Source organism: Leuciscus leuciscus (genome assembly GCF_965113295.1).
Source record: "Leuciscus leuciscus genome assembly, chromosome: 6".
In the NCBI taxonomy this organism is placed as follows: Eukaryota; Metazoa; Chordata; class Actinopteri; order Cypriniformes; family Leuciscidae; genus Leuciscus; species Leuciscus leuciscus.
This window is the reverse complement of record NC_138730.1, coordinates 22,172,706-22,197,079: the sequence shown is the minus strand read 5'-3', so window position 1 is coordinate 22,197,079 and position 24,374 is coordinate 22,172,706. Positions and strand designations below refer to the sequence as shown.

General features: G+C 36.4%; 1 protein-coding gene across 1 annotated transcript; it reads left to right on the top strand.

The window, feature by feature from the left end:
• Window positions 1–927: 927 nt before the first annotated feature.
• gk5 (glycerol kinase 5) lies at window positions 928–24,227 on the top strand. The gene is made up of 16 exons (XM_082172174.1): window positions 928–1,513; window positions 1,597–1,690; window positions 5,907–5,982; window positions 6,072–6,165; window positions 8,873–9,004; window positions 9,089–9,164; window positions 10,818–10,879; window positions 11,529–11,602; window positions 11,696–11,756; window positions 11,936–12,062; window positions 13,473–13,577; window positions 15,012–15,106; window positions 15,378–15,481; window positions 22,082–22,141; window positions 22,228–22,361; window positions 22,973–24,227. The coding sequence occupies exons 1-16, from the start codon at window positions 1,385–1,387 to the stop codon at window positions 23,137–23,139; spliced, it is 1,590 nt and encodes a 529-aa protein (XP_082028300.1). The 5' UTR covers window positions 928–1,384; the 3' UTR covers window positions 23,140–24,227.
• The last annotated feature ends 147 nt before the right edge of the window (window positions 24,228–24,374 follow it).

Below are 24,374 nucleotides of genomic sequence, written 5' to 3'. Positions count from 1 at the left end.
TATTGCCTCTGATGTTGTGATAATTATGGTTTCTCAGTGGTGGATTTTTTATCATTATAAAATTACAATTGCTTTCTTGGCTTATAAAGCTGTTCAGTCATGGCAAATTGTTAACAAGTTTGAGCAGCTTGTTAGAAAAAAATGCTGCAGCTTCTAAATTCATGTTTGAGGCATGATTGTAACTTGTGTCTCTAATGTTAGTCTTTTCCAGTAATATTAACCACAGACTTTATTTTGCTCATAAAAAATAATTCTGAAGTTGCTCAGGGAACACATGGCTCATAAATGCTAATAACTGCATAGCTTTGATTTGTTATAAGAACATACAAATTTATTCACAAATAACGAAGTGTACATATGAATCAATCATTAATCAAATACTCTAAATTCATGAAAAATATTACAAGTCACCTTTGCTTTTTAATTGACAGTGTTCTGCAGGTGCCTTGGTCTCCTGGAAATGAATTAAATTCAGCTTGGACCCCAATAAAAATTAATAATTGAAAAATTATTATCAATTACACCATTCGTACGTCAAGGGAGTGGGCGGAGCTAAAGAGCTATTTTGACATTAGTTGCTTACTTGCTTTTTTCGACTCTCTTATCGGTGTGATTTTCTGTAAAGTATCATAGGTAATGTAGTTTTTCCACCAGGAATTCTGCTGTTAAACATGATTATTTTAAAAATAAAATGAAATAAAGCGGGCTGATAGCTCACAGTCAGGCTTATAAGTTATATTCAAAATCAAACATTTTCACAAAATACTCAAAATACTGTTTTCTGAACACATTTCCGTTTTTTTCGCAGCGAGCGCACATGACGTCAGCAAGCAGAGAGTTCAGAAACCCCCATAAACCCTTTGTCCTCTGATAATGGTGCACTGTCTCTTTAAGAACTCAGTCTCCACACCACACCTATCGACTGATGTGTGACGTACAGATTTACAATCGTACTTAATCGACCGACCGCTGCTTTTATTTTTTTGTTGCCTTCTTTACCGAGGTTCACGCGTGTACTTCTAGTTTTTGTTGACTTGTATCATTCACTAATGAAAATAAGAGAATGTTTTAGGCTCAAAACGCAACTGTTGATATTTTATTTGCCGATTTAAAGTAACGTTAGACCAAAGTTTAGGAAAGTTGTGGGACAGATATGTTTTCGATTATTGTTTGTCCATTGAAAATATAGCTTCAAAGCAATGAAGTGAACACATTCAATCGGCTTGCTTAACGGAATAAAAATCTGCCCGAGTTTGGCTTTTAAGTCTTTGGAGGAATGAAACTCAAATGGAGAAAAGTTGAAAACGGGATAATTTGACTAGATGTTTGGACATCCATGGCGACTCAAATAACTTTGCGGCTCTCTGAATAAGCGCGTTGTGCAATGGGGACTCAGAGAAACGGGTTCTGCAAACGAGAGACTTTCATTCTCTCTGTTGATGTGGGAACAACCTCCATAAGGTGCCATGTGTACGACAAGAGTGCCAATATCAGGGGGTCCTGCTCCTCGAAGGTAAATGACAGCTGGTTGACGTGACATGATTGTGCCAGTGCCTTCCAATGTGTGAAATGTTGACAGCAGTTTCCTTGTTGCAGGTCTCCCTTCTGTATCCTCAGCCTGGATGGGTAGAGATTGACCCTGATGAACTGTGGAAAGGGTTTGTCACTGTAGTCAAAGGAGCAGTTCAAGGTCAGACTTCTTTATTCTGCCTCTAATATCACACAAGCATGCCCCCAAACACTATTTAGACTTTTTTTAAAACATGTATGAATGTCATTGTCAGATATCAAAACATCACATCTAGTGGTATGCATGCAAACAAATCATGCTTGACAAATGCTGCACAATAAATAGCAAAATGCAATCATTATGTATTTAAATAAGAGCGTCCTGGCCAAGACTGACAGACACAGCTCGTTTGAGTTTAAGAGATAACATCCATCAATACACACACACACAAGCAAATCCGATCAAATTTCAATATCAATACATAGTTAAAACATCTACAGCCCGATGTTTCATTCTCCAAATCGTTTAAAACTACTTTGAAAATGTCCAATTAAACCAGCTCCCTAAATTGCAGCGTACTTTGCATATTATTATTATTATTATTACAGGCAGAGGGAGCAGCAAATTGAAATGCCTTTTTCCCCAATTTAGTATGTACCACTAGAACAAACTGTAAGAATAATTCCTGGGAACGTAGGCTATAGCTACAAAGATTCTTTTTACAGATGTAAGTTTAAGATATGAAGGAAGTAGACCCAGGATGGATTTATAAATAAAAACATGCCAGTGTTGTATTTCAGTATCAAACTTGAATTTTATAATATTTGAGTATTTTCACAAGATTAATTGAGCACAACATGCTTACTGTGTCTTCTGCATGTACTGTATGATTTTGAACCGTTTTATTATTAAAAAAAAATATATAAAATTATTGTAATGCATGTTTAAAGGGTTAGTTCACACAAAAATGAAAATTCTGTCAGTAATTACTCACCCTCATGTTGTTCCAACCCCGTAAGGCTTTCGTTCATCTTCGGAACACAAATTAAGATATTTTTGATTAAATCTGAGGGCTGGATCACTCCTCCATAGGCTTCAAAGGCATTATAACTTGCTGGCCTAGAAAATGTATTAAAGACATCGTTAATATAGTCCAAGTGACTCCAGTGGCTCAATCTTAAGTTTATAAAGCGACGAGAATACTTTTTGTGCGAAAAATAAATAAATAAATAAATAAATAACAACTTTATTCCACTATTAATTTCCTTCTCTCTGGGCCTCGAGTTTTTTCACGTAGTATTACTGCGCAGCGCTTCTGTGTTGTACGTCACACGCATCACACACATGCAGCGTCGGCCAATAGTGAGCCTACGTGTGATGTACAACACAGAAGCGCCGTGCAGTTATACTACGTGAAAAAACTCGAGGCCCAGAGAGAAGGAAATGAATAGTGGAATAAAGTCGTTATTTATATATTTATTTTTCGCACAAAAAGTATTCTCGTCGCTTTATAAACTTAAGATTGAGCCACTGTAGTCACTTGGACTATATTAACGATGTCTTTAATACATTTTCTGGGCCAGCAAGTTATAATGCCTTAGAAGCCTATGGAGGAGTGATCCAGCTCTCAGATTTAATAAAAATATCTTAATTTACGAAGGTCTTACGGGGTTGGAACAACATGAGGGTGAGTAATTACTGACAGAATTTTCATTTTTGGGTGAACTATCCCTTTAACTCTCTAATTCGCTCTAAAACTATTGAACAGCATATTTATTTTAATAATTACATCCTGGACCAGACCTTACACATTACTATAGCCTTATTGTATATGTTTAATATGGACACTGTATAAAATGTATACTGTATACTGGAAGTTAAAATTCACTTAAAATGGTTACATGAAAATAACATACTGGAAGTTTGCTATGAGGAGGCATTCATGTACTCTTTAGGGTCACTGTATTTTGATGTCCAATCTGATTTATCAGTGGTTTCAAGGAGGGCCTCAATAAGTCTCAAAATTATTTTAATTTAGTTATAACATAATCTTAATTAAAATTCAAAAACACACTAAAAATAAAGATGATGAACTGTCATTAAACTGACATCATATTTTTGAGTTTATTTATATTTATTGCAACAGAAGTACCATAGGTATATATCAGCTGAAAGGTTTAAGTTCACCTAAAAATGAAAATTCTGTCATCATTTAGGCCTACTCACCTTCATGTTGTTTCAAACCCGCAAGACTTTCATTCATCTTCGGAAAACAAATGAACATGAGAGATTTCTGTCTGTCCATTGACAAACGTGTTCCAATGAGGTTAATTCTCGTGTTACGCAGCACGTTTGAGCTTCCTCAAGAACCAATGAGGTTCATTCTCGTGTTACGCAGCACGTTTGAGCTTCCACAAGAACCAATGAGGTTCATTCTCGTGTTATACAGCACGTTTGAGCTTCCACAAGTACCAATGAGGTTCATTCTCGTGTTACGCAGCACGTTTGAGCTTCCACAAGAACCAATGAGGTTCATTCTCGTGTTATACAGCACGTTTGAGCTTCCACAAGAACCAATGAGGCTCATTCTCGTGTTACGCAGCACGTTTGAGCTTCCTCAAGAACCAATTAGGTTTGTTCTCGTGTTACGCAGCACGTTTGAGCTTCCACAAGAACCAATGAGGCTCATTCTCGTGTTAGGCAGCACGTTTGAGCTTCCACAAGAACCAATGAGGTTCATTCTCGTGTTACGCAGCACGTTTGAGCTTCCACAAGAACCAATGAGGTTCATTCTCGTGTTACGCAGCACGTTTGAGCTTCCACAAGAACCAATGAGGTTCATTCTCGTGTTACGCAGCACGTTTGAGCTTCCACAAGAACCAATGAGGCTCATTCTCGTGTTAGGCAGCACGTTTGAGCTTCCACAAGAACCAATGAGGTTCATTCTCGTGTTACGCAGCACGTTTGAGCTTCCACAAGAACCAATGAGGTTCATTCTCGTGTTATACAGCACGTTTGAGCTTCCACAAGAACCAATGAGGTTCATTCTCGTGTTACGCAGCACGTTTGAGCTTCCACAAGAACCAATGAGGTTCATTCTCGTGTTAGGCAGCACGTTTGAGCTTCCACAAGAACCAATGAGGTTCATTCTCGTGTTACGCAGCACGTTTGAGCTTCCACAAGAACCAATGAGGTTCATTCTCGTGTTACGCAGCACGTTTGAGCTTCCACAAGAACCAATGAGGCTCATTCTCGTGTTACGCAGCACGTTTGAGCTTCCTCAAGAACCAATTAGGTTTGTTCTCGTGTTACGCAGCACGTTTGAGCTTCCACAAGAACCAATGAGGCTCATTCTCGTGTTAGGCAGCACGTTTGAGCTTCCACAAGAACCAATGAGGTTCATTCTCGTGTTACGCAGCACGTTTGAGCTTCCACAAGAACCAATGAGGTTCATTCTCGTGTTATACAGCACGTTTGAGCTTCCTCAAGAACCAATGAGGCTCATTCTCGTGTTACGCAGCACGTTTGAGCTTCCTCAAGAACCAATGAGGCTCATTCTCGTGTTACGCAGCACGTTTTAGCTCCCTCAAGAACCAATTAGGTTTGTTCTCGTGTTACGCAGCACGTTTAAGCTTCCTCAAGAACCAATGAGGTTTTATTCTCGTGCGTCAAGCGGGTTTGGTTGAGCTTCTGTCTATGTTTGCTGTTCAATGTTTATATGTGAATAAAAGCCTAAATTAAATCTGTTCATCATATAAATCGATTGAGCCTCTTCAGAAAATTTGGATTAAAGGGCTATATTCATATAGATTTCGTTTTATGATCTCTTTACGAACTTTTTGAAGCGACGAATTTGTAGTTGTATTTCCCAACCTTTTTTTTGCCACGACACAGTTTTGATAAGTAAAAAATTCCACTGCATACCACTAAGCACTAAAATATAACAAAATTGCACAAACTGGATATAATATTAAAAGTAGTACTCCTAATTAAGATGAAACGTGAGCTTAATTCAGGTAAGGTTAGCTATGATGTTGTTGGGAATGATAAAACAACAAATTTACATATTGTCTCTATCAGGTGGAAACAGAAATCTGTCAGTCCTGACCGAAATCTCTCAAATTTTATTTAAAATATCTTCATTTGCGTTTCAAAGATGAACAAAAGTTTTACGGATTTGGAACGACATGAGGGTGAGTAAAAGATGACAGTTGTTTTGGTTTTTGCGTGAACTAAACCTTTAAATAGGACGCCTTTGAATATTGTCTTGTACAAAGGGGGCCTTGTTGTCAAAAAGCTTTAGAACCACTGTGTTAAATGTTGTTGGTACATGAGTTTAAATGTCTGATAAGGTTATAATAGAGACTGGTACCTCTCCGTTCTCTCTGTGATTTAGACTCAGGCTTGCAGATGTGCCAAATGGAAGGTCTTGGCATCTCAACCCAGAGGGCAACGTTCATGACCTGGGACAGGTTAGTGTATGTTAAATCCTGTGATTTCTCAACAGAAAGCACCGTGGACAAACAGAGGTGACTTTTTTTGTTGTTGTTATTATCTCCAGAAACACAGGAAAACCATTTCATAATTTCATCACCTGGCAGGACATGAGGGCAGCCGAATTGGTGAGTTCGTGGAACAGGTCCTGCACTATGAAGGTAAGGCTGCTGTGGATGATGTCATCATCTTGTTGACATATTTGTTCATTTCAGACTCTCATTGAGCCAATCACTGGAACAGATCAGTCGACATAATTCAAATGACCAAATCCTCGCATTGACCATTTTTATATACATTATTATTACTGTCCAGTAATAATTTGTTGTCAGTAAGGGTTTTTTTTTTATTAAGACTTTTATAATCTTACAAAATGTTACTATTTCAGATAAATGCTGTTCTTCTGAACTTTCTGTGCATCATAGAATCCTGATAAAATGGATCACATGAATAAATTACATTGTGAAATATTATTACAATTTGAAATAACATTTATTTTAATATATTTAAAAGATCTACTGTTTTTAATGTATTTTTGATCAAATAAATGCAGCCATGGTGAGCATAAGAGACTTCTTTCCAAAACATTAACAAAATCTTACTGACTCCAAACTTTTAAACAGTAGTGTAATTTTATTTGTTACCCAGTTGTTACATTCCAGCTCAAGGATGTAACAAAATAAAGGGATCAGAGTCCAAAAATAAATTAAACAAAATATTTATTCACGTCTAGGGATTATATGATAAAGAAAATAAATGTTCAACAGAAAATAAGCAAACAATAAAGAGAAAAACAATATGAAGGTCCAGCTCCTGAGCACAACTGCAGGATAGGGGTCAGAACTGTCCTCCCATCAAGGACAGCCATCTTAAATACTGCTTTCCAAATTCAAGACAGGTGTGGATCCTATCTGGCAACTTATAAGAAAAAAGACGATAACAGAACAAACCCAAAAAAGAACTGAGCCGTAACACAACAAATGGAAATTGTTCACAAAATTGTTCTATTAACGCTTATACAATATTTGTGCAAAACAAAACAGAAATGATGTATTATTGGTTGCCAAGCTGTTGGTAGATTTTTGGGAGTTGGTACAGTTAATGCTGATCTCCAAATGGCTAAACAATTTCTTATACAATTTAAAAACAGTCAATACATAACAGTTGGCAGCAGTTTATTACTGCAAACAAAGTGCGTATTGTTTGGACTGTGGCAGTTCGTAGTGTTTATCATTCATTGTGTATGTGAATGAATGAGTGTTTCATTCGAAGTCCTGTAAGCTAAATAAGCAATACAGCCGTGAAACGAGAACCTCTATAACTTCTCGAAGACTTCCTTTTATGTAAGGTGCTGACAAGTGAATATTTGTGCCAAAAGTGTGGTCAGTTAATGCTCCTATGGTTTGCATCATTCACATTGATTAGTTTTTTGTCCCATCATTGCAGAGACAAATCTTGTCAGTTTGAAAATTATGACCCACGTTATTGCAGCTTGCTCTAAGCATCACTGACCCCGTATTTGTGGTTGCAGATAAAACTAGTTCTTCTTGAACAGGTTTCAACAGAGGAAAATGTTTTCATTATCTTATCATAGAGGGCAGAGGTCAAGCTGGAAGTTGGGGCTGGTCTTGTTTTACTGGTTAAGTTCCTGTAGGGTTTTTTCTTGTCACAACTACTGTAATGCTGCTTTAATATTTAAAATATTTAAAGTCAGCATGAAATGGAGGTTGTGATCATCTATTCTTCCCTATTGTGATGCGTCACACATTAGGTTGCAGCAGAGACGAGGTGAAGCAAGATCTAAATGGAGCAGTCTTTATTTTCAAACTAACTCAAATCTTTACAAAACCAAAATAAGCAGGAATAGAACAACCTAGAATATAGTCGACAGACAAGGAACAGACTGAAACACAGGGCTTAAATACACAGGGAACAGATCAGGGAAACTAGACACAGCTGGGACAAATGAGCTCATAACGACAGTAATTAACAAGCCAACAGGTGTTGGATTAAATCAATGAAACACATGGGCAAACTGGATGTCACAGGCAAACACATGAACACAAACACTAAACATGACAGGCGGGACTTGATTTTGTCCATTGGGAATTGATTGGACTATTGTGGTTTGCTATTGCTGTGATCTCATGTGAGTGACAGACAGGTCATGCTAAAAAATCTGTCAGAGAAGTGATGTTGCAAGAGGGAGGGGAAGTTATTTTGATTAAAGGGGTCCTGTTATACCCTTTTACGAAGTCTTGATTTTGTTTTTGGGGTGTACTAGAATATGTTTTCATGCTTGATTGTTAAAAAAAAACACACATTATTTTTCACATATTTTACATTATTACAGCTCCTCTCTATCTCCAGTCTGGTTGAACGCGTCATTTTCGATGAACCCCCTCCTTCCGAAATACGAAATGTTTTGTGATTGGTTAACTGGCCCAGTGTGTTGTAATTGGCAGCGCTTAGCACGTGTTCTGGAAATTTCCAGCCCTTTCATAACCGCGGGTTATGAAGCTCTACTAAGATTTAAATATTAACGATGGCGTCAATTTCAAACGATTCCGAGCCCAATTCAGACCCTGACAATGTTTACGAACAAGAGGATTGTGCTGAATGGATTTCAAGCGTGGACTTCGAGCTTTGTCACCTTGTAGATTTTTGCTGAAACAGCAACATTAAACACTAACTAAAGTTGAAAAAGTGAAAAAGCATAATAGGACCCCTTTAAAGTCGAGAGCACAGGAATTAAAAAAAAAGAATGATGTGAACGGATAAATACTTTTTTAATAAATACTGCTATTTTTCCATAAATTTCATGGTGACTTTAACAGCATATTTATTTGTATGTATGTGTTATGACAGACTGTACATGGGGTAATGAAGATGCTGCACTACCTGACCAGACAGAAGCGGTTCCTTGCAGCCAGTTTGGTTGTTTTTACTACCCAGCATGTGTCACTGCGTCTTGTCTGGGCCTTGAACAATATACCTCAGGTAAACCAGGATTAGTTCAAATATGGCATTCAGTATTTGTCAGGTATTGACAGGTATTTTTAACCTATCTTTCTCTCTCCTTAGTTGCGGCAGGCAGTCGAAGATGGCTCGTGTTACTTTGGGACCATAGACACCTGGCTGCTGTACAAACTCACTAAAGGTGGCTGTTCCATTATTAAAAAAACTCATAAATTGATGGATCCTATTTACTAGAAGTCACCTGAACAGTGGAAATCAGATCTCTATGTGCATAGAATTCTAGCTGGATTCATTTGGCTATGTTCACACTGTCAGTCCAAATCAGATTTATTTATTCATCCGATTGGAATCTGATCTAAATGATCGACTCTCCAAACTGAGTATCGCAACTGTTCGGATCCGATTTGTGTGTCCTGTAGCGTGCTTTTATTTTCCAGAATATCTTCATTGGTTGCAATGATATTGCGTTAGTAGGCATATGCCAAAAAAAACAAACATCAGCAGCACTTAGGGGTTTGCAATACAGATGTTGTCTTACAGCATGATGTGTGGCAGCGGCAGAAACGTAAGATGCTGGTATGCGCAGCTTTATTCTGTGCTGTTGTGTTTAAGTGTTTAAGTGCTAAGTGTTTAGACCAGGCCGACTAGCAGTATATTGTAATGTTCCACTCAACCTGCTCTTTGCAACAACAAAACCTTGTGTCTGCAACAACTTTTAGCATGCTTCCTACAATAAGGTCTGTCATATTTACATTTTACTTGCTGTGAGAATGTAACATCAGAAAATCAGATCAGAGCAGTCAGACTGAAACAAATGTTTATGAAACATGTTACATATGTATGTAGCTTGAAAAAGATTTGTAAAAATTGTATTTCATGTAAAAATGTGTAAAAAAAAAAATTTTATATGTCGTTCACCCTTGCTATATATCATCGGATTCCAATCAGAAATGCACAAAATCGGATTTGGACTGACTGTCTGAACAAGGCTTTTAAGAGCTTGCAGAAATAAAATGAGTTAGATTTGTAAGAGGCTCTTCATGATCTGTCAAAAGTATGCGACAGATCTGATATCTAACATCACTGGCTGACACTATTCTTAGAAAGCAGTTTTTCCACAATCCTTGGCAAAGGTGAATGTCACAAACCAGTGTAAATGATTGAAAAATCATATGCAGTCATATTTACAGATTTACAGTGATGATTATCATTTTACAGTATTTATTTTCCAACTTGGCACATCATTGATGAGGATGGCCAGGAGCCAGTGTGACTGTTCGTATTTGGTTGTATTTTGCATTCTCTGACCACATACACTACCATTCAAAAGTTTGGGTTCAGTAATATTTTTAATATATTTGATGCTTAAGAAACATTTCTTATTGTTAGCAGTGTTAAAAGTAGTTGTGTTGCTTAATATTTATCTGGACACAGTAATAAAAAAAAAATTCAGGATTCTTTAATGAATAGAGAGAAATGGGAAGAATTTTTTTACTGACACCAAACTTTTGAATGGTATTTCTTTTTTGTTTCCTTGATGTGTTGCAAATTGTACTTGCATAGTAACAAAGCTACATTTGTCTTTGAAGCATTAGTTATAATGGCTTGCAAATTATAAACGGTCATGTTTAAAAATGTATGGCTGTCATGGAGATACATTATAGCTTTAACATTTAATGGAATATAATGGAATATATATATCACAATTAAAGTTAAAATGTTGGCAGGGTGAGTATAAGTCTGAACTACTTGCAAGACCAGGAAGATCCCTTATTATAGAGCTCAGCTCAGCACATCTTTTAAAGTTCTGTTATGTTTTATTGTTTGTTTGCAGGCCTGGTTCATGCTACAGATTACTCAAATGCCAGTGCAACAGCAATATTTGATTCCTATCAGGTCAGTAACAGCTGTTCGATTACTATATTTGTGTAATTGCTGTTATCTGATCAATACCTTTGGATTGTGGACTTGAGTACAAACATGTGTGCCTTGAGAGATAGACAAATAGACAGTTAAAGGTATAGTTCACCCAAAAATGGACATTCTGTCATCATTTACTCACGTTGTTCCAAACCTGTATAACTTTCTATCTTACATTGAACAAAAAAGAAGAAAACTAGCTGATCTTTAATAAACAGTTGCTTTGAGAACCCAGATAAAATCGATATAACTTAAAATGTGATTTTTCCCGTCCTCTGTCATAGCAAATAACAAAAATATTAAATTACAAAAATATCCAACATGTTCCATATTTGAAATTACTTTCCTTACAACACAATTTTTGAAAAACTGAAAAAAACTGTTTCCAAGGGTTTTCATTCAAATGATTGTTTGTGAATCAGATGTTCAAAAGCATAAAGGGCCTAGTCAGCAGTACATTTTATTGAGCATTTTTTGGGTGAATTATCCTTTTAGGGCTGCCCAAGTTTGTCTTGTTTTGTTTTTTTGTATCTTTTGTCCATATAGTGTCTTGTAATGTGTTTCTGTTAGTAATGCTTGTTCGTATACTGTCTGTGTTCATAGTGTGTGTTTGTGTGATCATCAGATGTGCTGGAGTGGATTTATTTGCAAACTCCTCTCTATACCTCTCTCCATCCTTCCCAGTGTGCAGAACACGAGGTACTCATGCACCGTGAATTGTTCCAATACTTCCAGAATACTTTTTAGTGCACTTTTGAGGAAATAATTAATGCTCTCTTTTCTTGTATTTAGTCACAAATTTGGATCATGTGATCCATCCATATTTGGAGTGCCCATCCCAATCATGTCTGTTGTGAGTATAAACATTGTCTTGCAGTTTTACTTTTTATAAAGACAATACACCTTAATTAACATTTCTGTTAATGTGCCCGCTTTCCATTTTTTGAATGACATGTGCTTGATTGTGTTTGGTGCCACAACCCCAACATGACAAATGACATGACAAACAAATCTGTCTCGTCTTTATCACAGATGGCGGACCAACAAGCAGCCATGTTCGGAGAATGCTGTTTTGACACTGGAGATGTGAAAATTACTATAGGCACAGGGACCTTCATGGACATCAATACAGGAAACAAACCACACACGTCTATAGCCGGTATGACGTTCCAGTGCTGATCTTACCTTGACTAATAAGCTCACAATATTCAACTGTAAAATAACTACTAATAATCCACTAGAACTATTACTAATCGAAACCAGTAACACAAAGCAAATTTAGACCCCATGAAATCAAAATTGAAGTTTTGTGACTTTTAGTGTGCACTGCCATTCAAAGTGAAAATAATTACTGACTTATTGTTTTTTAATACTTGTATTAATACTTTTATTCAGCAAGGATGCAAATTGATCATAAGTGAGCGTAAATGCTGATCTTTTGAACTTTCTATTAATCAAAGAATCCTGAAAAAAAGGATCACGGTTTTTCACAAAAATATTAAGCAGCAACTGTTTTCAACATTGATGCATAATAAATGTTTCTTGACCTGCAAATCAGCATATTAAAATAATGATCAATCTGAACATAACAAATCTGAAGGATTATGTGACACTAGCTGCGTTTCCATTACCCTTTAAATTGCGCAAATTGAAATTGCTAATTGAAAATACACCAATGGAAACACATACATTTTGCAAAGACTCCCATATATCGCAAAAAACGTTTTTACGCTCGCATGGGGTGGTTTTCAGGCAATTTGAAAAAGAAATATTTTGTAAAACTGCAATGGAATTGCAATGGAGTTTTCCGCATTTACAGGTCACCTGGCGTACGTGAAAGACGATCATTCTTTAAAGGTGGTGCGGTATGTTTGCACAGAAGACGAGACCGAGTTCTTTATAAAACTCATAAAAGACAAAAGAATAACGGGAATACTGGATTATAAAGAACAAAGAAGTGCCACAATTTATCAAGACCTTGAAGCAGATAGGAGGGGAAAAAAAACCATGCGCTGCTCCCAAGTATAAGGGAGCATCTCCTTCCAAGTATAAGGGAGCATCTCCTGCTCTCCTTCGATTAAAAATAATGACTGGGCGCTGGCAGGGATATACATAAACCTACCAACATTTGTTGCCATGATTTTTGGAATTACTTATCACGAGAGAATTTTTTTACATTTTAGTCGCATACCATTGGTTAATAGAAAGGCTACTGAAGACTGGAGTAATGATGCTGAAAATTCAGCTTTGCCGTCGCAGGAATAAATTACATTTTAAAATATATTTAAATAGAAAACAGTCATTTGAAATTGTAATCTTTCACAATATTACACATTTTTCTTTATTTTTTTATCAAAGAAATAAAGCCTTGGTGAGCGTTCTTTCAGCACTTCTTTCAAAAACAAGAAAAACTTTTGTACAGCAGTGCACATTACTGGATACAGCAGTTTAGGGCATGATGTGACCCATGATGAATCAGTGTGATCAGTTAGAAAGGAGACACTGATGTGTCCATTTGTTGGTCCCTCTCTCCTTTTCATGTGGTCTGTATCATGTGTTTTCTGAATAGGCCTTTATCCGCTGGTGGGCTGGAAGATCGGTGCTGAAGTCGTGTATCTGGCTGAAGGTAATGCTGCTGGAACGGGTGCTGCGATTAAATGGGCACAGGATCTAGGTGAGGAGGATGACCAATGTACATTTACTTGCAAAATAACAAGCCCACACATATCCCTTAACTTCAATATGTATTTTTCACTACATGAATACAGGGTTTTGCCAGATCCTTAAAAATTCTTAAATTAGATTTTTTAAATTTAAGGCCATAAAAAATCTTAAAGAGTCTTATTTTTACTTATGAAAGGTCTAACATTTTCGATGACATATCTAAATGGTTTCCAAATTAAAACTATCTAATTAGCGTACATTTTTATTTATTATTCTTAACAGGAGGAGAGAAGGAGAAGCAAGTTGTTAAATGTCAATAATAATTCAATTAAGTTCATTCTTTATGTGCATAGTGGTGTGCGATGTGTATTGTCTATTATGATATTGTAATCATTGTTTTAACGATGTACGAGGCATCGCTTTTGTCTCTCGTGCTTTGTTATAAAAAAAAAACACGTGCGTGATGTGTGCAGTTATAGGTATGTTCCCAAATTAGTTTTTGTCTTATATTTATATCTGTTATGTTATCATACAATATCACATCAGCAAGAGTGCCGTTTTCCCGTGCACAATTGCAAATATAAGGCCTTAGTTTTATTTTATAAAACCTACAAGGCCTTAGTTTCACATTTAAAGTACCCTTTAATTAGAACGTTAAAATTAGAAATCAGTTCATATTTAAATATTGAATAAAAATAAAACTATCTCATAGCTTTATTTATGTAATTGTAAATGCAGTGTAAATATATTAATGCCAATTCTGATGCCGCTTCTGTGTCACCTCTGCACTGCAAAGATGGATTTTGATCTAATGATTTAATTTGACTGGTAACAGTGGTATTGTGTTATTATTCTAATAGAATTTAATTGGAGTGTTAGAATTTGACATAAAATGTGATGCATACATCTACAAATGTCCATATATAGGTAAAAATGCCCCTGGAAATCAATTTAAGGTGGCAAATATTACTCCTTAATAATTTTTTTTTATTTCTGTCACTGCTGTGAACTGACCAATGCATAGAATATGAAAAATATGAATATCTTCGTGAGTCACCTGTCAACAACAGGCCTAAACCAGCCATGGCACAAAGCACAAAAACACAATCTGTAAAATATTATCTAATTATTATCAACAAATCTTTGAAAATATCGAGACATATTTTTGTCAATATTGCACACCCCTAATGCACGGTATTAATTTTGATTTCTTCGGGTCTTAAAAAGGTCTTAAAAAGCCTTAAATTTGACTTAAAAAAAGTGCACAAACCCTGAAATACAAAAAGAACCATTGAAGATTGTAGATGCACACTCAACTCCATTATGATAATTTATTTAACTTGAATAAAACAAGCTGAGAGAAAAAAATGCTGAAATCACTTGGTGACTTTTGTTGTTGCAGTTCTATTATTGTAGTGTAATTTCTTTGGTGCCTGTCTTGCAGAACTCTTTTCTGATGTGAAGGAGACAGAAGCCATAGCCAGTAGTGTGGAAGACTCGGATGGCGTATATTTTGTGCCGTCTTTCAGTGGCTTACAGGTGTGTTTAAGTGCATCTGTGATATTTTGCCTCATAGACTTTCATTGTTGCCTATACAGGCTGGTCTTTTGTATGTCTACATGTTTTTAACTCATGGTTCACCTCATGGATTTGTTATAAATACAGCAGATTTTTAAATCATGTCATTTGATTAGAGATCCATCAATCTGTTCCACTGTCTGAATGAACTGGGTGATGATTCACTTATGCAAGAGATCCAAGATTATCTGAAATCTGGAAGACTATGATTATGTGTGTTTATGTGCCACAGGCCCCTTTGAATGATCCTAAAGCTTGTGCCTCTTTCATGGGCTTAAAACCTTCCACAACTAAGAAACACCTGGTCCGAGCCATTCTGGAGTCCATAGCGTTCAGGTGAGCTGAGCAAATCTGCTTGCAAGATCTGACTGTAAGATCTCTCATGAACCAAAGAATAGGATCTGTTAAAGTTATAAAAAGGCAGAAGGAATGGATCTTATCAAGGTCAGAAATTAAACATGGGCTTTGGGAAAATATCCTTTTTTTTTACTCCTTAATAAAAAACAAAAGTTAATAATTACTGACACTATTACTATTATTACTATTTCTATTACTGACACTACACAATAACAACTGAAACACTGTGCTAGCCAAATCAATCAATAAGTGCTCATATACATAGTGCTGAATTGCTTCAAATCATCTGTTATTGTTCCTGTTCTGATAAAACACAACATGGCCTACTTAAATGATTAACTAACTAAAATATTTCAGTTCACTGCTGGGCAGTGTAAATAGACTTTGTCCTCAACCGTATGTATTTTGAGGCATGTCCAATCCTTTTCTTAGAATTTAGCTTGGTATTTACTATAACACTGTTTTCCCACTGATTCATTGAAGTTGTATTAGTATTTTTTTATTCTCTGTTGTGACGTATATCCGAGTCAAATGGCTGCTTGAAATGTAGGGTGGGACTTGATTTTGTCCATCTAGAATTGACTGGAAGGTTGTGGTTTTCTATTGCTGTGATGTGTCGTAGATTTTTCCCTAAACCTAACTAAGTACTATCTCATCTGACCTAAGTCTACCTGGGCCTATAATATTTATACTCTAGCGCGTCTACACATCAATGTCGGCTGAGTACAACCCTATACCTTAGCGCGTCTACACATCGACGTCGGCTGGGTGCTAATACCTGTTCCCATAACTAGCTTACTTCCTGCGCAGGAATAATCGACAAACAGACCTCAGCGAATGTCCTTTAAATGCTTTAATCACGGCCGGAGGATCTCTCGAGCAGTTCTCAGAGAATCTCCCCCAAGAAGAAGCAAGCCTGGAGGATCTCAGACAAATTCCATTGAGAATCCCACCAGTTAAAAGAATGCAACAGTTTTTATAGAATAAGGGGGTATGGCAAAAATGTCATGCTGCATTACATAATTTCCCCACAATTTGATTGGTTTTCATAGACAAACCCTTCTGTTACCAGGTAAAGCAAACTTTGTTTTAATGATTACTTAATTGTCAATCACAAGGTTCAAATTTAGTCATCTGTCTAGTTTCAATTCCCAAATTTGAGTTAAACTAGAGTCAAAGGGTATGGCAACACAACATACAACATTCAAAAACACAGGACAGAACGTTTTAGTACATTGTGTTTCAAAGTGTTATCATGTTAGGCCTGAAAAAGGAAGTAAGGTTAGATGTTAGAGACATGGTTAGTTTAATATACAGTTTACTATTTTATCTTTAATAATTTAACTTGAATAAAACAAAAGCTGAGAGAAAAAAATGCTGAAATCACTTGGTGACTGTTGTTGTTGCAGTATTAAAAATCCACCACAGATGTCATGTGAGTGACAGGCTGTCCCACCCTCATGTCAGTAAACGTCATCAGAGAAGAGAATGACACTGCAAGAGGGAGGGGAAGTTATTTTGATTAAAGATTATGAGGACACATGTTATAATTATATAATTAAATAATTCAATTATAATTATGTAGTTAAAATAATTAAATTACAGATAAATCATTTATAATAAACTGCAATATTCCATTAAAAAAACAAGAATTTTGATTTCATGGTGACTTAAACAAATGAATTATCCACAATGAATGTCACATATTGGCAATGCATTTTTTTTTAAACAATTTTTCTATCACTACACTACAGTTCTTTACTGCAGGGAATGATCAAACTGTGATATTTTTGTAGACAAAAACCAATTTCTCCACAGAAAACCTGACAATTCTTAGGGCACAGCTTCTCACACAGTGTCTGCAGGGATGAAAATGTCACTTGAGTTGTAAAGAAAGCATATTGGCCTGTTGAGACCCCTGATGATGCATTTCTTCACACATCGCATTCTCACAATCAGTCATTATTGTAAAAAATAATGAGTTCTTCGATTTGTCATCTGACTTGGTTCTTCCACTGCATCAGAAAAAAAGAAATGAGAAGGTGATTGGATGCAAACCACTATCCCTTGGCATTCTCTGCCAATCTACAGGGGCAGTCATGGCCTAGTGGTTAGGGAGTTGAACTGGTAACCCAAAGGTTGCTGGTTCGCAGAGCCGATCCTGACCTCCCTGGGGCCCTAAGCAAAATTCTGTTTAGGGGCCCTCATACCTGACCCGTGAGCCATGAACTATTTGCCATTGCCACACAGTCACACCTGACACCCCAGTGTTCCCACTACAATCCCTCCTTTAACTAGTTCTAGTGAAAATGTAATTCCTGATATCAGAAGACATTGTTACTAGTAAAAAGTTAATTCTTAATATCAAGAATTCACATTTGAAATAGTACAAATTGAATTATTGATATCAAAAATGCATATCCTGTGAATGAATAAAAGCTAAAATGGCGCCATAGCATGTCACTGTGTTTTTAAATGATAAAAGTAATTCTTGATACTCTTGATTCTTGATGGTTATTATTTACTGAGGGATGTGCATCCATATTGACCAGAATCTCCAGCCAATCAACATTTTAAATTCAATGGAGCCTATCAATAGTCAATGTCAATACATTGCTTTCCATATTGCATTAGTGCAGAGTTGTAACTAAACCTTGACTTAGCGACTAGATAATCATCGTCTTGTTTTAAAACTATAATGAGGAGTGCCATCACGCCCATATTGTACTGGTCCCAACTCACAACAGATGTTTCTGCTGGAAAGTGCGCGTTTCATTTCATGCACGTTCATATGATATGATCGCATGTTAACGCGCGACGCGGTTATCTTTACCGAGCTGCAGTTTATAAACAAACACCGTTGTCCTTTGTCGTTTATTAAACATAATAAATCATCGCACATCAACTTAACTTTAGCCTACTGTTCTTTGCTGACATCAAACTTTGAGAGGAGAGCACACAAGTCTACCTGATAACTGTTGCCGCAATTAACTCTCATGGTGTTTTTTTCTCTCTCTTTTCGTGACCAGAAAGATAGTTCCGCTTCATTTTCTCATCGATATTGTAAACATTGATTGACGCGCTTTGACACGAGGGGAGGCGGGGCCTTGAGTAATTTGCGGGGCCCTACGCACCTTGCGTAGTGTGCGTATAGGGCTGATCGGCTCTGCTGGTTCGATTCCAGAACCGGTGGGAAATGACTGAGCAAGGCACCTAACCCCTAATCGCTCCCCGGGCGCCACACAAAGGCTGCCCGCTGCTCTGGGTGTGTGTATCCACGTTTGCAGTGTGTGTGTGTTAACTACTCACTACTCTGCTCCTAATGTGTGTGCATTAACTTGGATGGGTTAAATGCAGAGGTCAAATTCCAAGTATGGGTTACCATACTTGGCCGTCACGTGTCACTTTCACTGTCACTGTCACTAAAGTAGTTAATCAGGACTATAGTAATAGGGAGCCATTCCTACTTGCTTGTCGTATGGGTCAGCCTTTGACCCATGCTTTTTTACTTAGAGGTGAAGACGTATGTTTATGTATGTTTTGTAAGATTCCCTTATCTGTCAAACATATTTTATTGGATTGTCCTGGACTTAATACAAGCAGAATGCTCTTTTATGAAGTCACTTCACTTAAGGACATATTTAATAAGATTATGCCTGAAAAGGTTTTGGATTTTTTTTATCATATGTTAATTTAAAAAATATTTTATAATATGACTTGCTGTTTTTGTTTGTTTTGTTTTTATTGTATTTATTTTAGTAATTAAATTTTTGCCATGAAAATAGCTTTGAATGCTGACATGGCATTAAATAAAATGATCTGAATCTGAATCCTACTTGCTTCCCCTTTTTCACCTTTAAGAAAAGTTTTATCCTTCAGATAAATGAAGGCTGAACTTTACTCAACAGCCCAGGGAGGTATTCCAGGAATCAAGGTTAACTTACTGTCACACATACCCTGAACTCTCGGTTGATTAACCCAAACCTTGTTTACTTGTGGTATGCAGGTTCCTAAACCTGCTCTGAAGCAGGTTATGTTCAAAGAATAAGCTTCTATAGCAACTTGCATAACCTGGAATTTACCTCAGGTTTTGGAACTGAAAGTTGAGGTTATAAGTTGAGTAAACTTACCCGGGTAAGTTGCATAACTTCCTTTCTGGAATACCCAATGTTCCTACTTTACTCCTCAGCTGGTGTCTTTGCCCATCGTAATAATTGACTTATCCAATCCCATCTCATGAGAAAACCTTACAAGTTTGTGTGGAAGAAATTTTATCTTTAGGGCCCGTTCGGTATTTATGGAAGGGGCCACCGGAGGAAAATAGGGGAGGGTCATGTATTTTTATTCTTTGTTGAGGGGAGGGTCATTCAACTTTTTTTAGTCTAGGGGGAGGGTCACCCAACTTTTATATACATGAAAACAGCAACATTTCAAAGTGGCTTGTTTGGTGATATTTTTTTCCATTTAGCTCCATGTTGATCTCGCGTTATCAGCCCCCCTTCGATATCAGATGGGTCTGACCCAACAAAAATCCAGTTTGGCGCTGTTTGACAGTGCGCGCGCACTTCAGTTCGCGCTTAGAAAAAATGCATCATGTCAGAACAGAATGCCAATGAAATGTTTACCCGGCAAAGCTTTAAAGCACGAGCAAATAATGAACTTTTGTGATTGCGAATAAGTGCACAGTGTCCTGTGAGTGTAACTCTACCACTGCATTAACATGTGATGTGTACGTCGAGTTTTACAGTAGGATTGCGACTGAGGCGCCAGAACTGCTGCTGATAGAATGTGCGCTGTAGCGCGATACTACCATATTTTAGTTCCATTCTTATTTTGTTTCCACGATGTGTAAGATGTAGGGCTACCACATCTTTAAATTACTATTAGTATTATTTAAGTTAACATAATAAAATACGTAGACCTACACCACAAAAACTAGTTGAGGATAAATTCGTTAAAATTGGGTGATTCCAGTGTTATAGACGTAACATTTGCAGTCAAAACTTGAAATATAAATTCTCAGAAAATGCATTTAATACCAATATTTTGGAGTCAAGACATTAGAAAAATAAAGGAGTCAAGACATTAGAAAAATATCAGTCTACACATTAAATTTTATTTTTAATATGAGGGAAATACACATGTGACGTGACGTGACAAAAAAATCTTTAACTTTTAGGTGGCAAAATATGTTTTAGTAATTCTTCTATAAATTACACTGTGCAAACCAAAATATATATACCCACCGGATGAATAAAGATCGGCCTCCACAGAACATAAAATATTATTTTTATTTTATTTTTCGTGTTCGCATTTATGTAAAAAAAAAAAAAAAAAAAATGTTACGGGCGTGACAGTTCTCCATTACGGACATGACTGCTCTGAAAGCGACTTTAAAAATTTCACAGAGACCTCAAACAGAAAGCACAAAGCCTTTCTTTAAAGTGAATTATGTTTTTTTATTAATTGTATCTTAATTTTAATCAATGTTTCATCTGGATTTAATAAATAAGAAGTAAATATAGTAGAAAATAGATAATCACGGAGGCGCGGGCGAGTGAACTGGACTCTTGTCTCATAAATGAACCGAAACTCAGCGTAAGGTATGCTACTTGCCTCACAGACCTGAGAATTATATAGAAAGCTTGAAATGTCTACTTTTAAACAGAACAATTCAAAACGAAGGAAAACAGACTGCTTTCTGCTTATGAAATGTGCATTTCTCTCTGGCTCGTTCTGAGAAGATCGCGACGCATCGTCAACTTCATCTTTGCAGTCGACACAGAAAACACTTGTTTATTAATAAACAATTAAAATGTTTCCTTGCTATATTTGACATATTAATAATCATTACTTTTGCTGGTTCTTTGTGATAGCTTTTAGATGCTTTGAACGAGTCACAAACATCAGCACCGAAAACATGATTTTTTTTCAAATCTAAAATCAAAAATCGTGATACGAACCGAATCGTAGGTTTGGTCTATCTTTACAGCCCTAGTAAGATGAGAAATCAAGAGTTTATGGTTTAAAAAAATAAATAAATAAATAAAAAGCAATGGCTATCTGAACATCTTTGCCAAGCGCAAACCAGTAGTAGGCTAATCAATAAATTATCGGGGAGGGTCATGCCTTTTTTCACAAACATTTTGGAGGGTCATAGAAAAATGTATTGCTGGCGAAGGGAGGGTCATGTCTTTTTTGATGACAGATCTCAAAACTCCTCCGGTGGCCCCTTAAATAAAAAACGAACAGTCCCTTAAGATGTGTGTTTGTATACATTTAAACATTTTAATTTAAAAAAAGTAAGCATCAAAGCATGAAGTAAATAGGGTCCAACACTGTAAACCTAACCTTCAGTGGGCCATAAGAAGATAGTATGAAAATGTACGGATGAGTTATTTTTTTACTAATTCATACAAATAGCCAACAATTTGCCAAAACATAAAATAGTTACAAATTCCCAATAGGCTGTGATGGACTTATAGGTAATGACCAAAGTTTTAATACCAGTGCATCTCTAGTCATAACCCCCTTGTGTACATATAGGCAAATAACAGCCATTCTCATTCTGATTTTAAGGAACAAGCAGCTCTTTGATGTCATGCTTAGGGAAACGCGTATTCCTATCACTAAAATCAGGTGAGGATTTCAGCCCAATTCTGTCTTGTGGCATAGCCTGATCCTCCTACCTGTCTGAACTTGCGTGTATTTCTACACATTTATAGGGCAGATGGAGGTGTATGCACAAATGATTTCATCATGCAGATGACCGCTGATCTATTGGGGCATAAGATAGCACGTCCAAGTCACTTTGACATGTCTTGCCTTGGAGCCGCTTATGTTGCAGGACTAGGAACAGGTAAGGAAAAACACACATTATAGTGCAGCAAATAAAGCCCTATAAAGCCTTCTGTATTGGATTTGATATGCGCATTTCTAAGGCCTCTAAGTAATCAACATGATCAAATATTTGCTGAAAACCCTGTTGTACCTGTCATCTGATTGATAGTTCATACTTTTTTAAGCAAGTAAAAGGCCTTTTAAGATATTTGTGATAAGCTTTGCTCATAAAACATTAGCATTTAAATATTATCGCAAAGCCTAAAGCCCGGGACACACCAAGCCGACTTCAAAGAACTAGCAGTGATGAAAACCGATAGTGTTGTCGCCTCGCATCATATGTTTATGCTTTTATATTTTAAGTAGTCTGCTGTACTGTTATAAAGATCTATTGATATTACATATCAGAATTTCATATTTTTGCTCTGTTTGGGCCTCTGAATAAAATTGAGGATTTTTTTCCTTCCTCTTATATCATACTATATGAGCCATAAAAGCTTGATGTATCAAACATCAAGCATGTATCTAAAGGTTCAATAAACTGTTACATTTGAATAAAAACTGAATATTGTTTCATATACCAGGCTTTATAGAGTTAATTTGCCCATTTTATTCTGATTTGTCCTTTAGGCTACTGGAAGAACCAAGAGGAGCTGAAGAAGCTTTTGACCACTGACCTACATTTCCTTCCTCGAAGGAGTAAAGCAGAAGGGGACATGGAAGGCCAATACAGAGGTGTCCTGCAGAGCTGGGAGAGGGCTCTTCAGCGGTCCATGCACTGGTACAACCAGCCCTGATTTACCAGCTGTGGGGTGATTCTCTTTCTCACTGAGAAAAACACTTGGAACAGTATGATTTCCAATATAGAAACTTGCAAATCAATGGTTTATGAGTACAGTTTATGAGTCTTGCCTAATCAAGAGGAGCTTTACAGATTTACAACTTGTTTGTGCAAATCCAAGTCACTCAGTTGTGAATCCCGCAGTATTATGACGAGGTGGCAGGCTGCAGCACAATTCCTACTTTACAATAAGATAGATGTTGTATTATGATTTTGCCAATCAATACTTTAGCCATTAGGGCACTGGAAATCAATCAGTGCCTTTATCCAACTACTGTTTTATATATATATATATATATATATATATATATATATATATATATATATATATATATATATATATATATATATATAAAACTGAACAAATAAATTTATTTAACTCGCTATGTGCCTTAATGAGATGCTTTTGTTCGAGAGATCCTCAGTGGTAACCCGGTTTCTTATCTCCCAAATGATGACATCTCACCCTGAGAGGACTATAGTAATTATATGTAATTCATGTTGTTTACATAGATGGAATGGGATGGGAGTAAATGATACTTGCTGCTCTTTCTCACCTTTATTAATACACTGAGTTCATACACATTGTTTATCCATTAGTAGTGTATGGTAATTTATACAATCATTCAATATTGCTATTGTAATTTTCATGTAATTTTAGTCAATATTTTCTAATTGCACATTTTTTTGTGTTTTGATGTTGTATAGGTTGTAACATTAAATTTACCTCTTAATACAAAGAGAATGCTGCAAACATGGAAAACTTGTTACCTTATTTACTTTTTTTTACTTTCCACTTGATACTATCAACAGTGGCTGATGATATAATGCCTGATAATGATCAACTGTAGTAAATGAGTGACTGTGAAACTGTAATATAATAAGCTGTGATCAGGGTTTAAAGGAAATAATAGACATATTTGCTATAAAGAAAAGTATTTTATGAATAGACTGTCAAATAACTCTTAACATTGTGCCATGTTTCTTGTCCGTATGTGAAATGTCAAATTGCTTTGTCATGCAAATAAATCAATGGATGTATATATTAAATGTGACGTTTTTAATGACTAAAATGAACTAACTAAAGACATAATAGGCATAATGTATGTGGCTAAATTGTTAGTTACAGTAGTGCTTTAATGAAAATAGTTTGCTGAAGCTGGCCTGGGTGAGTCTTACATCTGTGCCGGA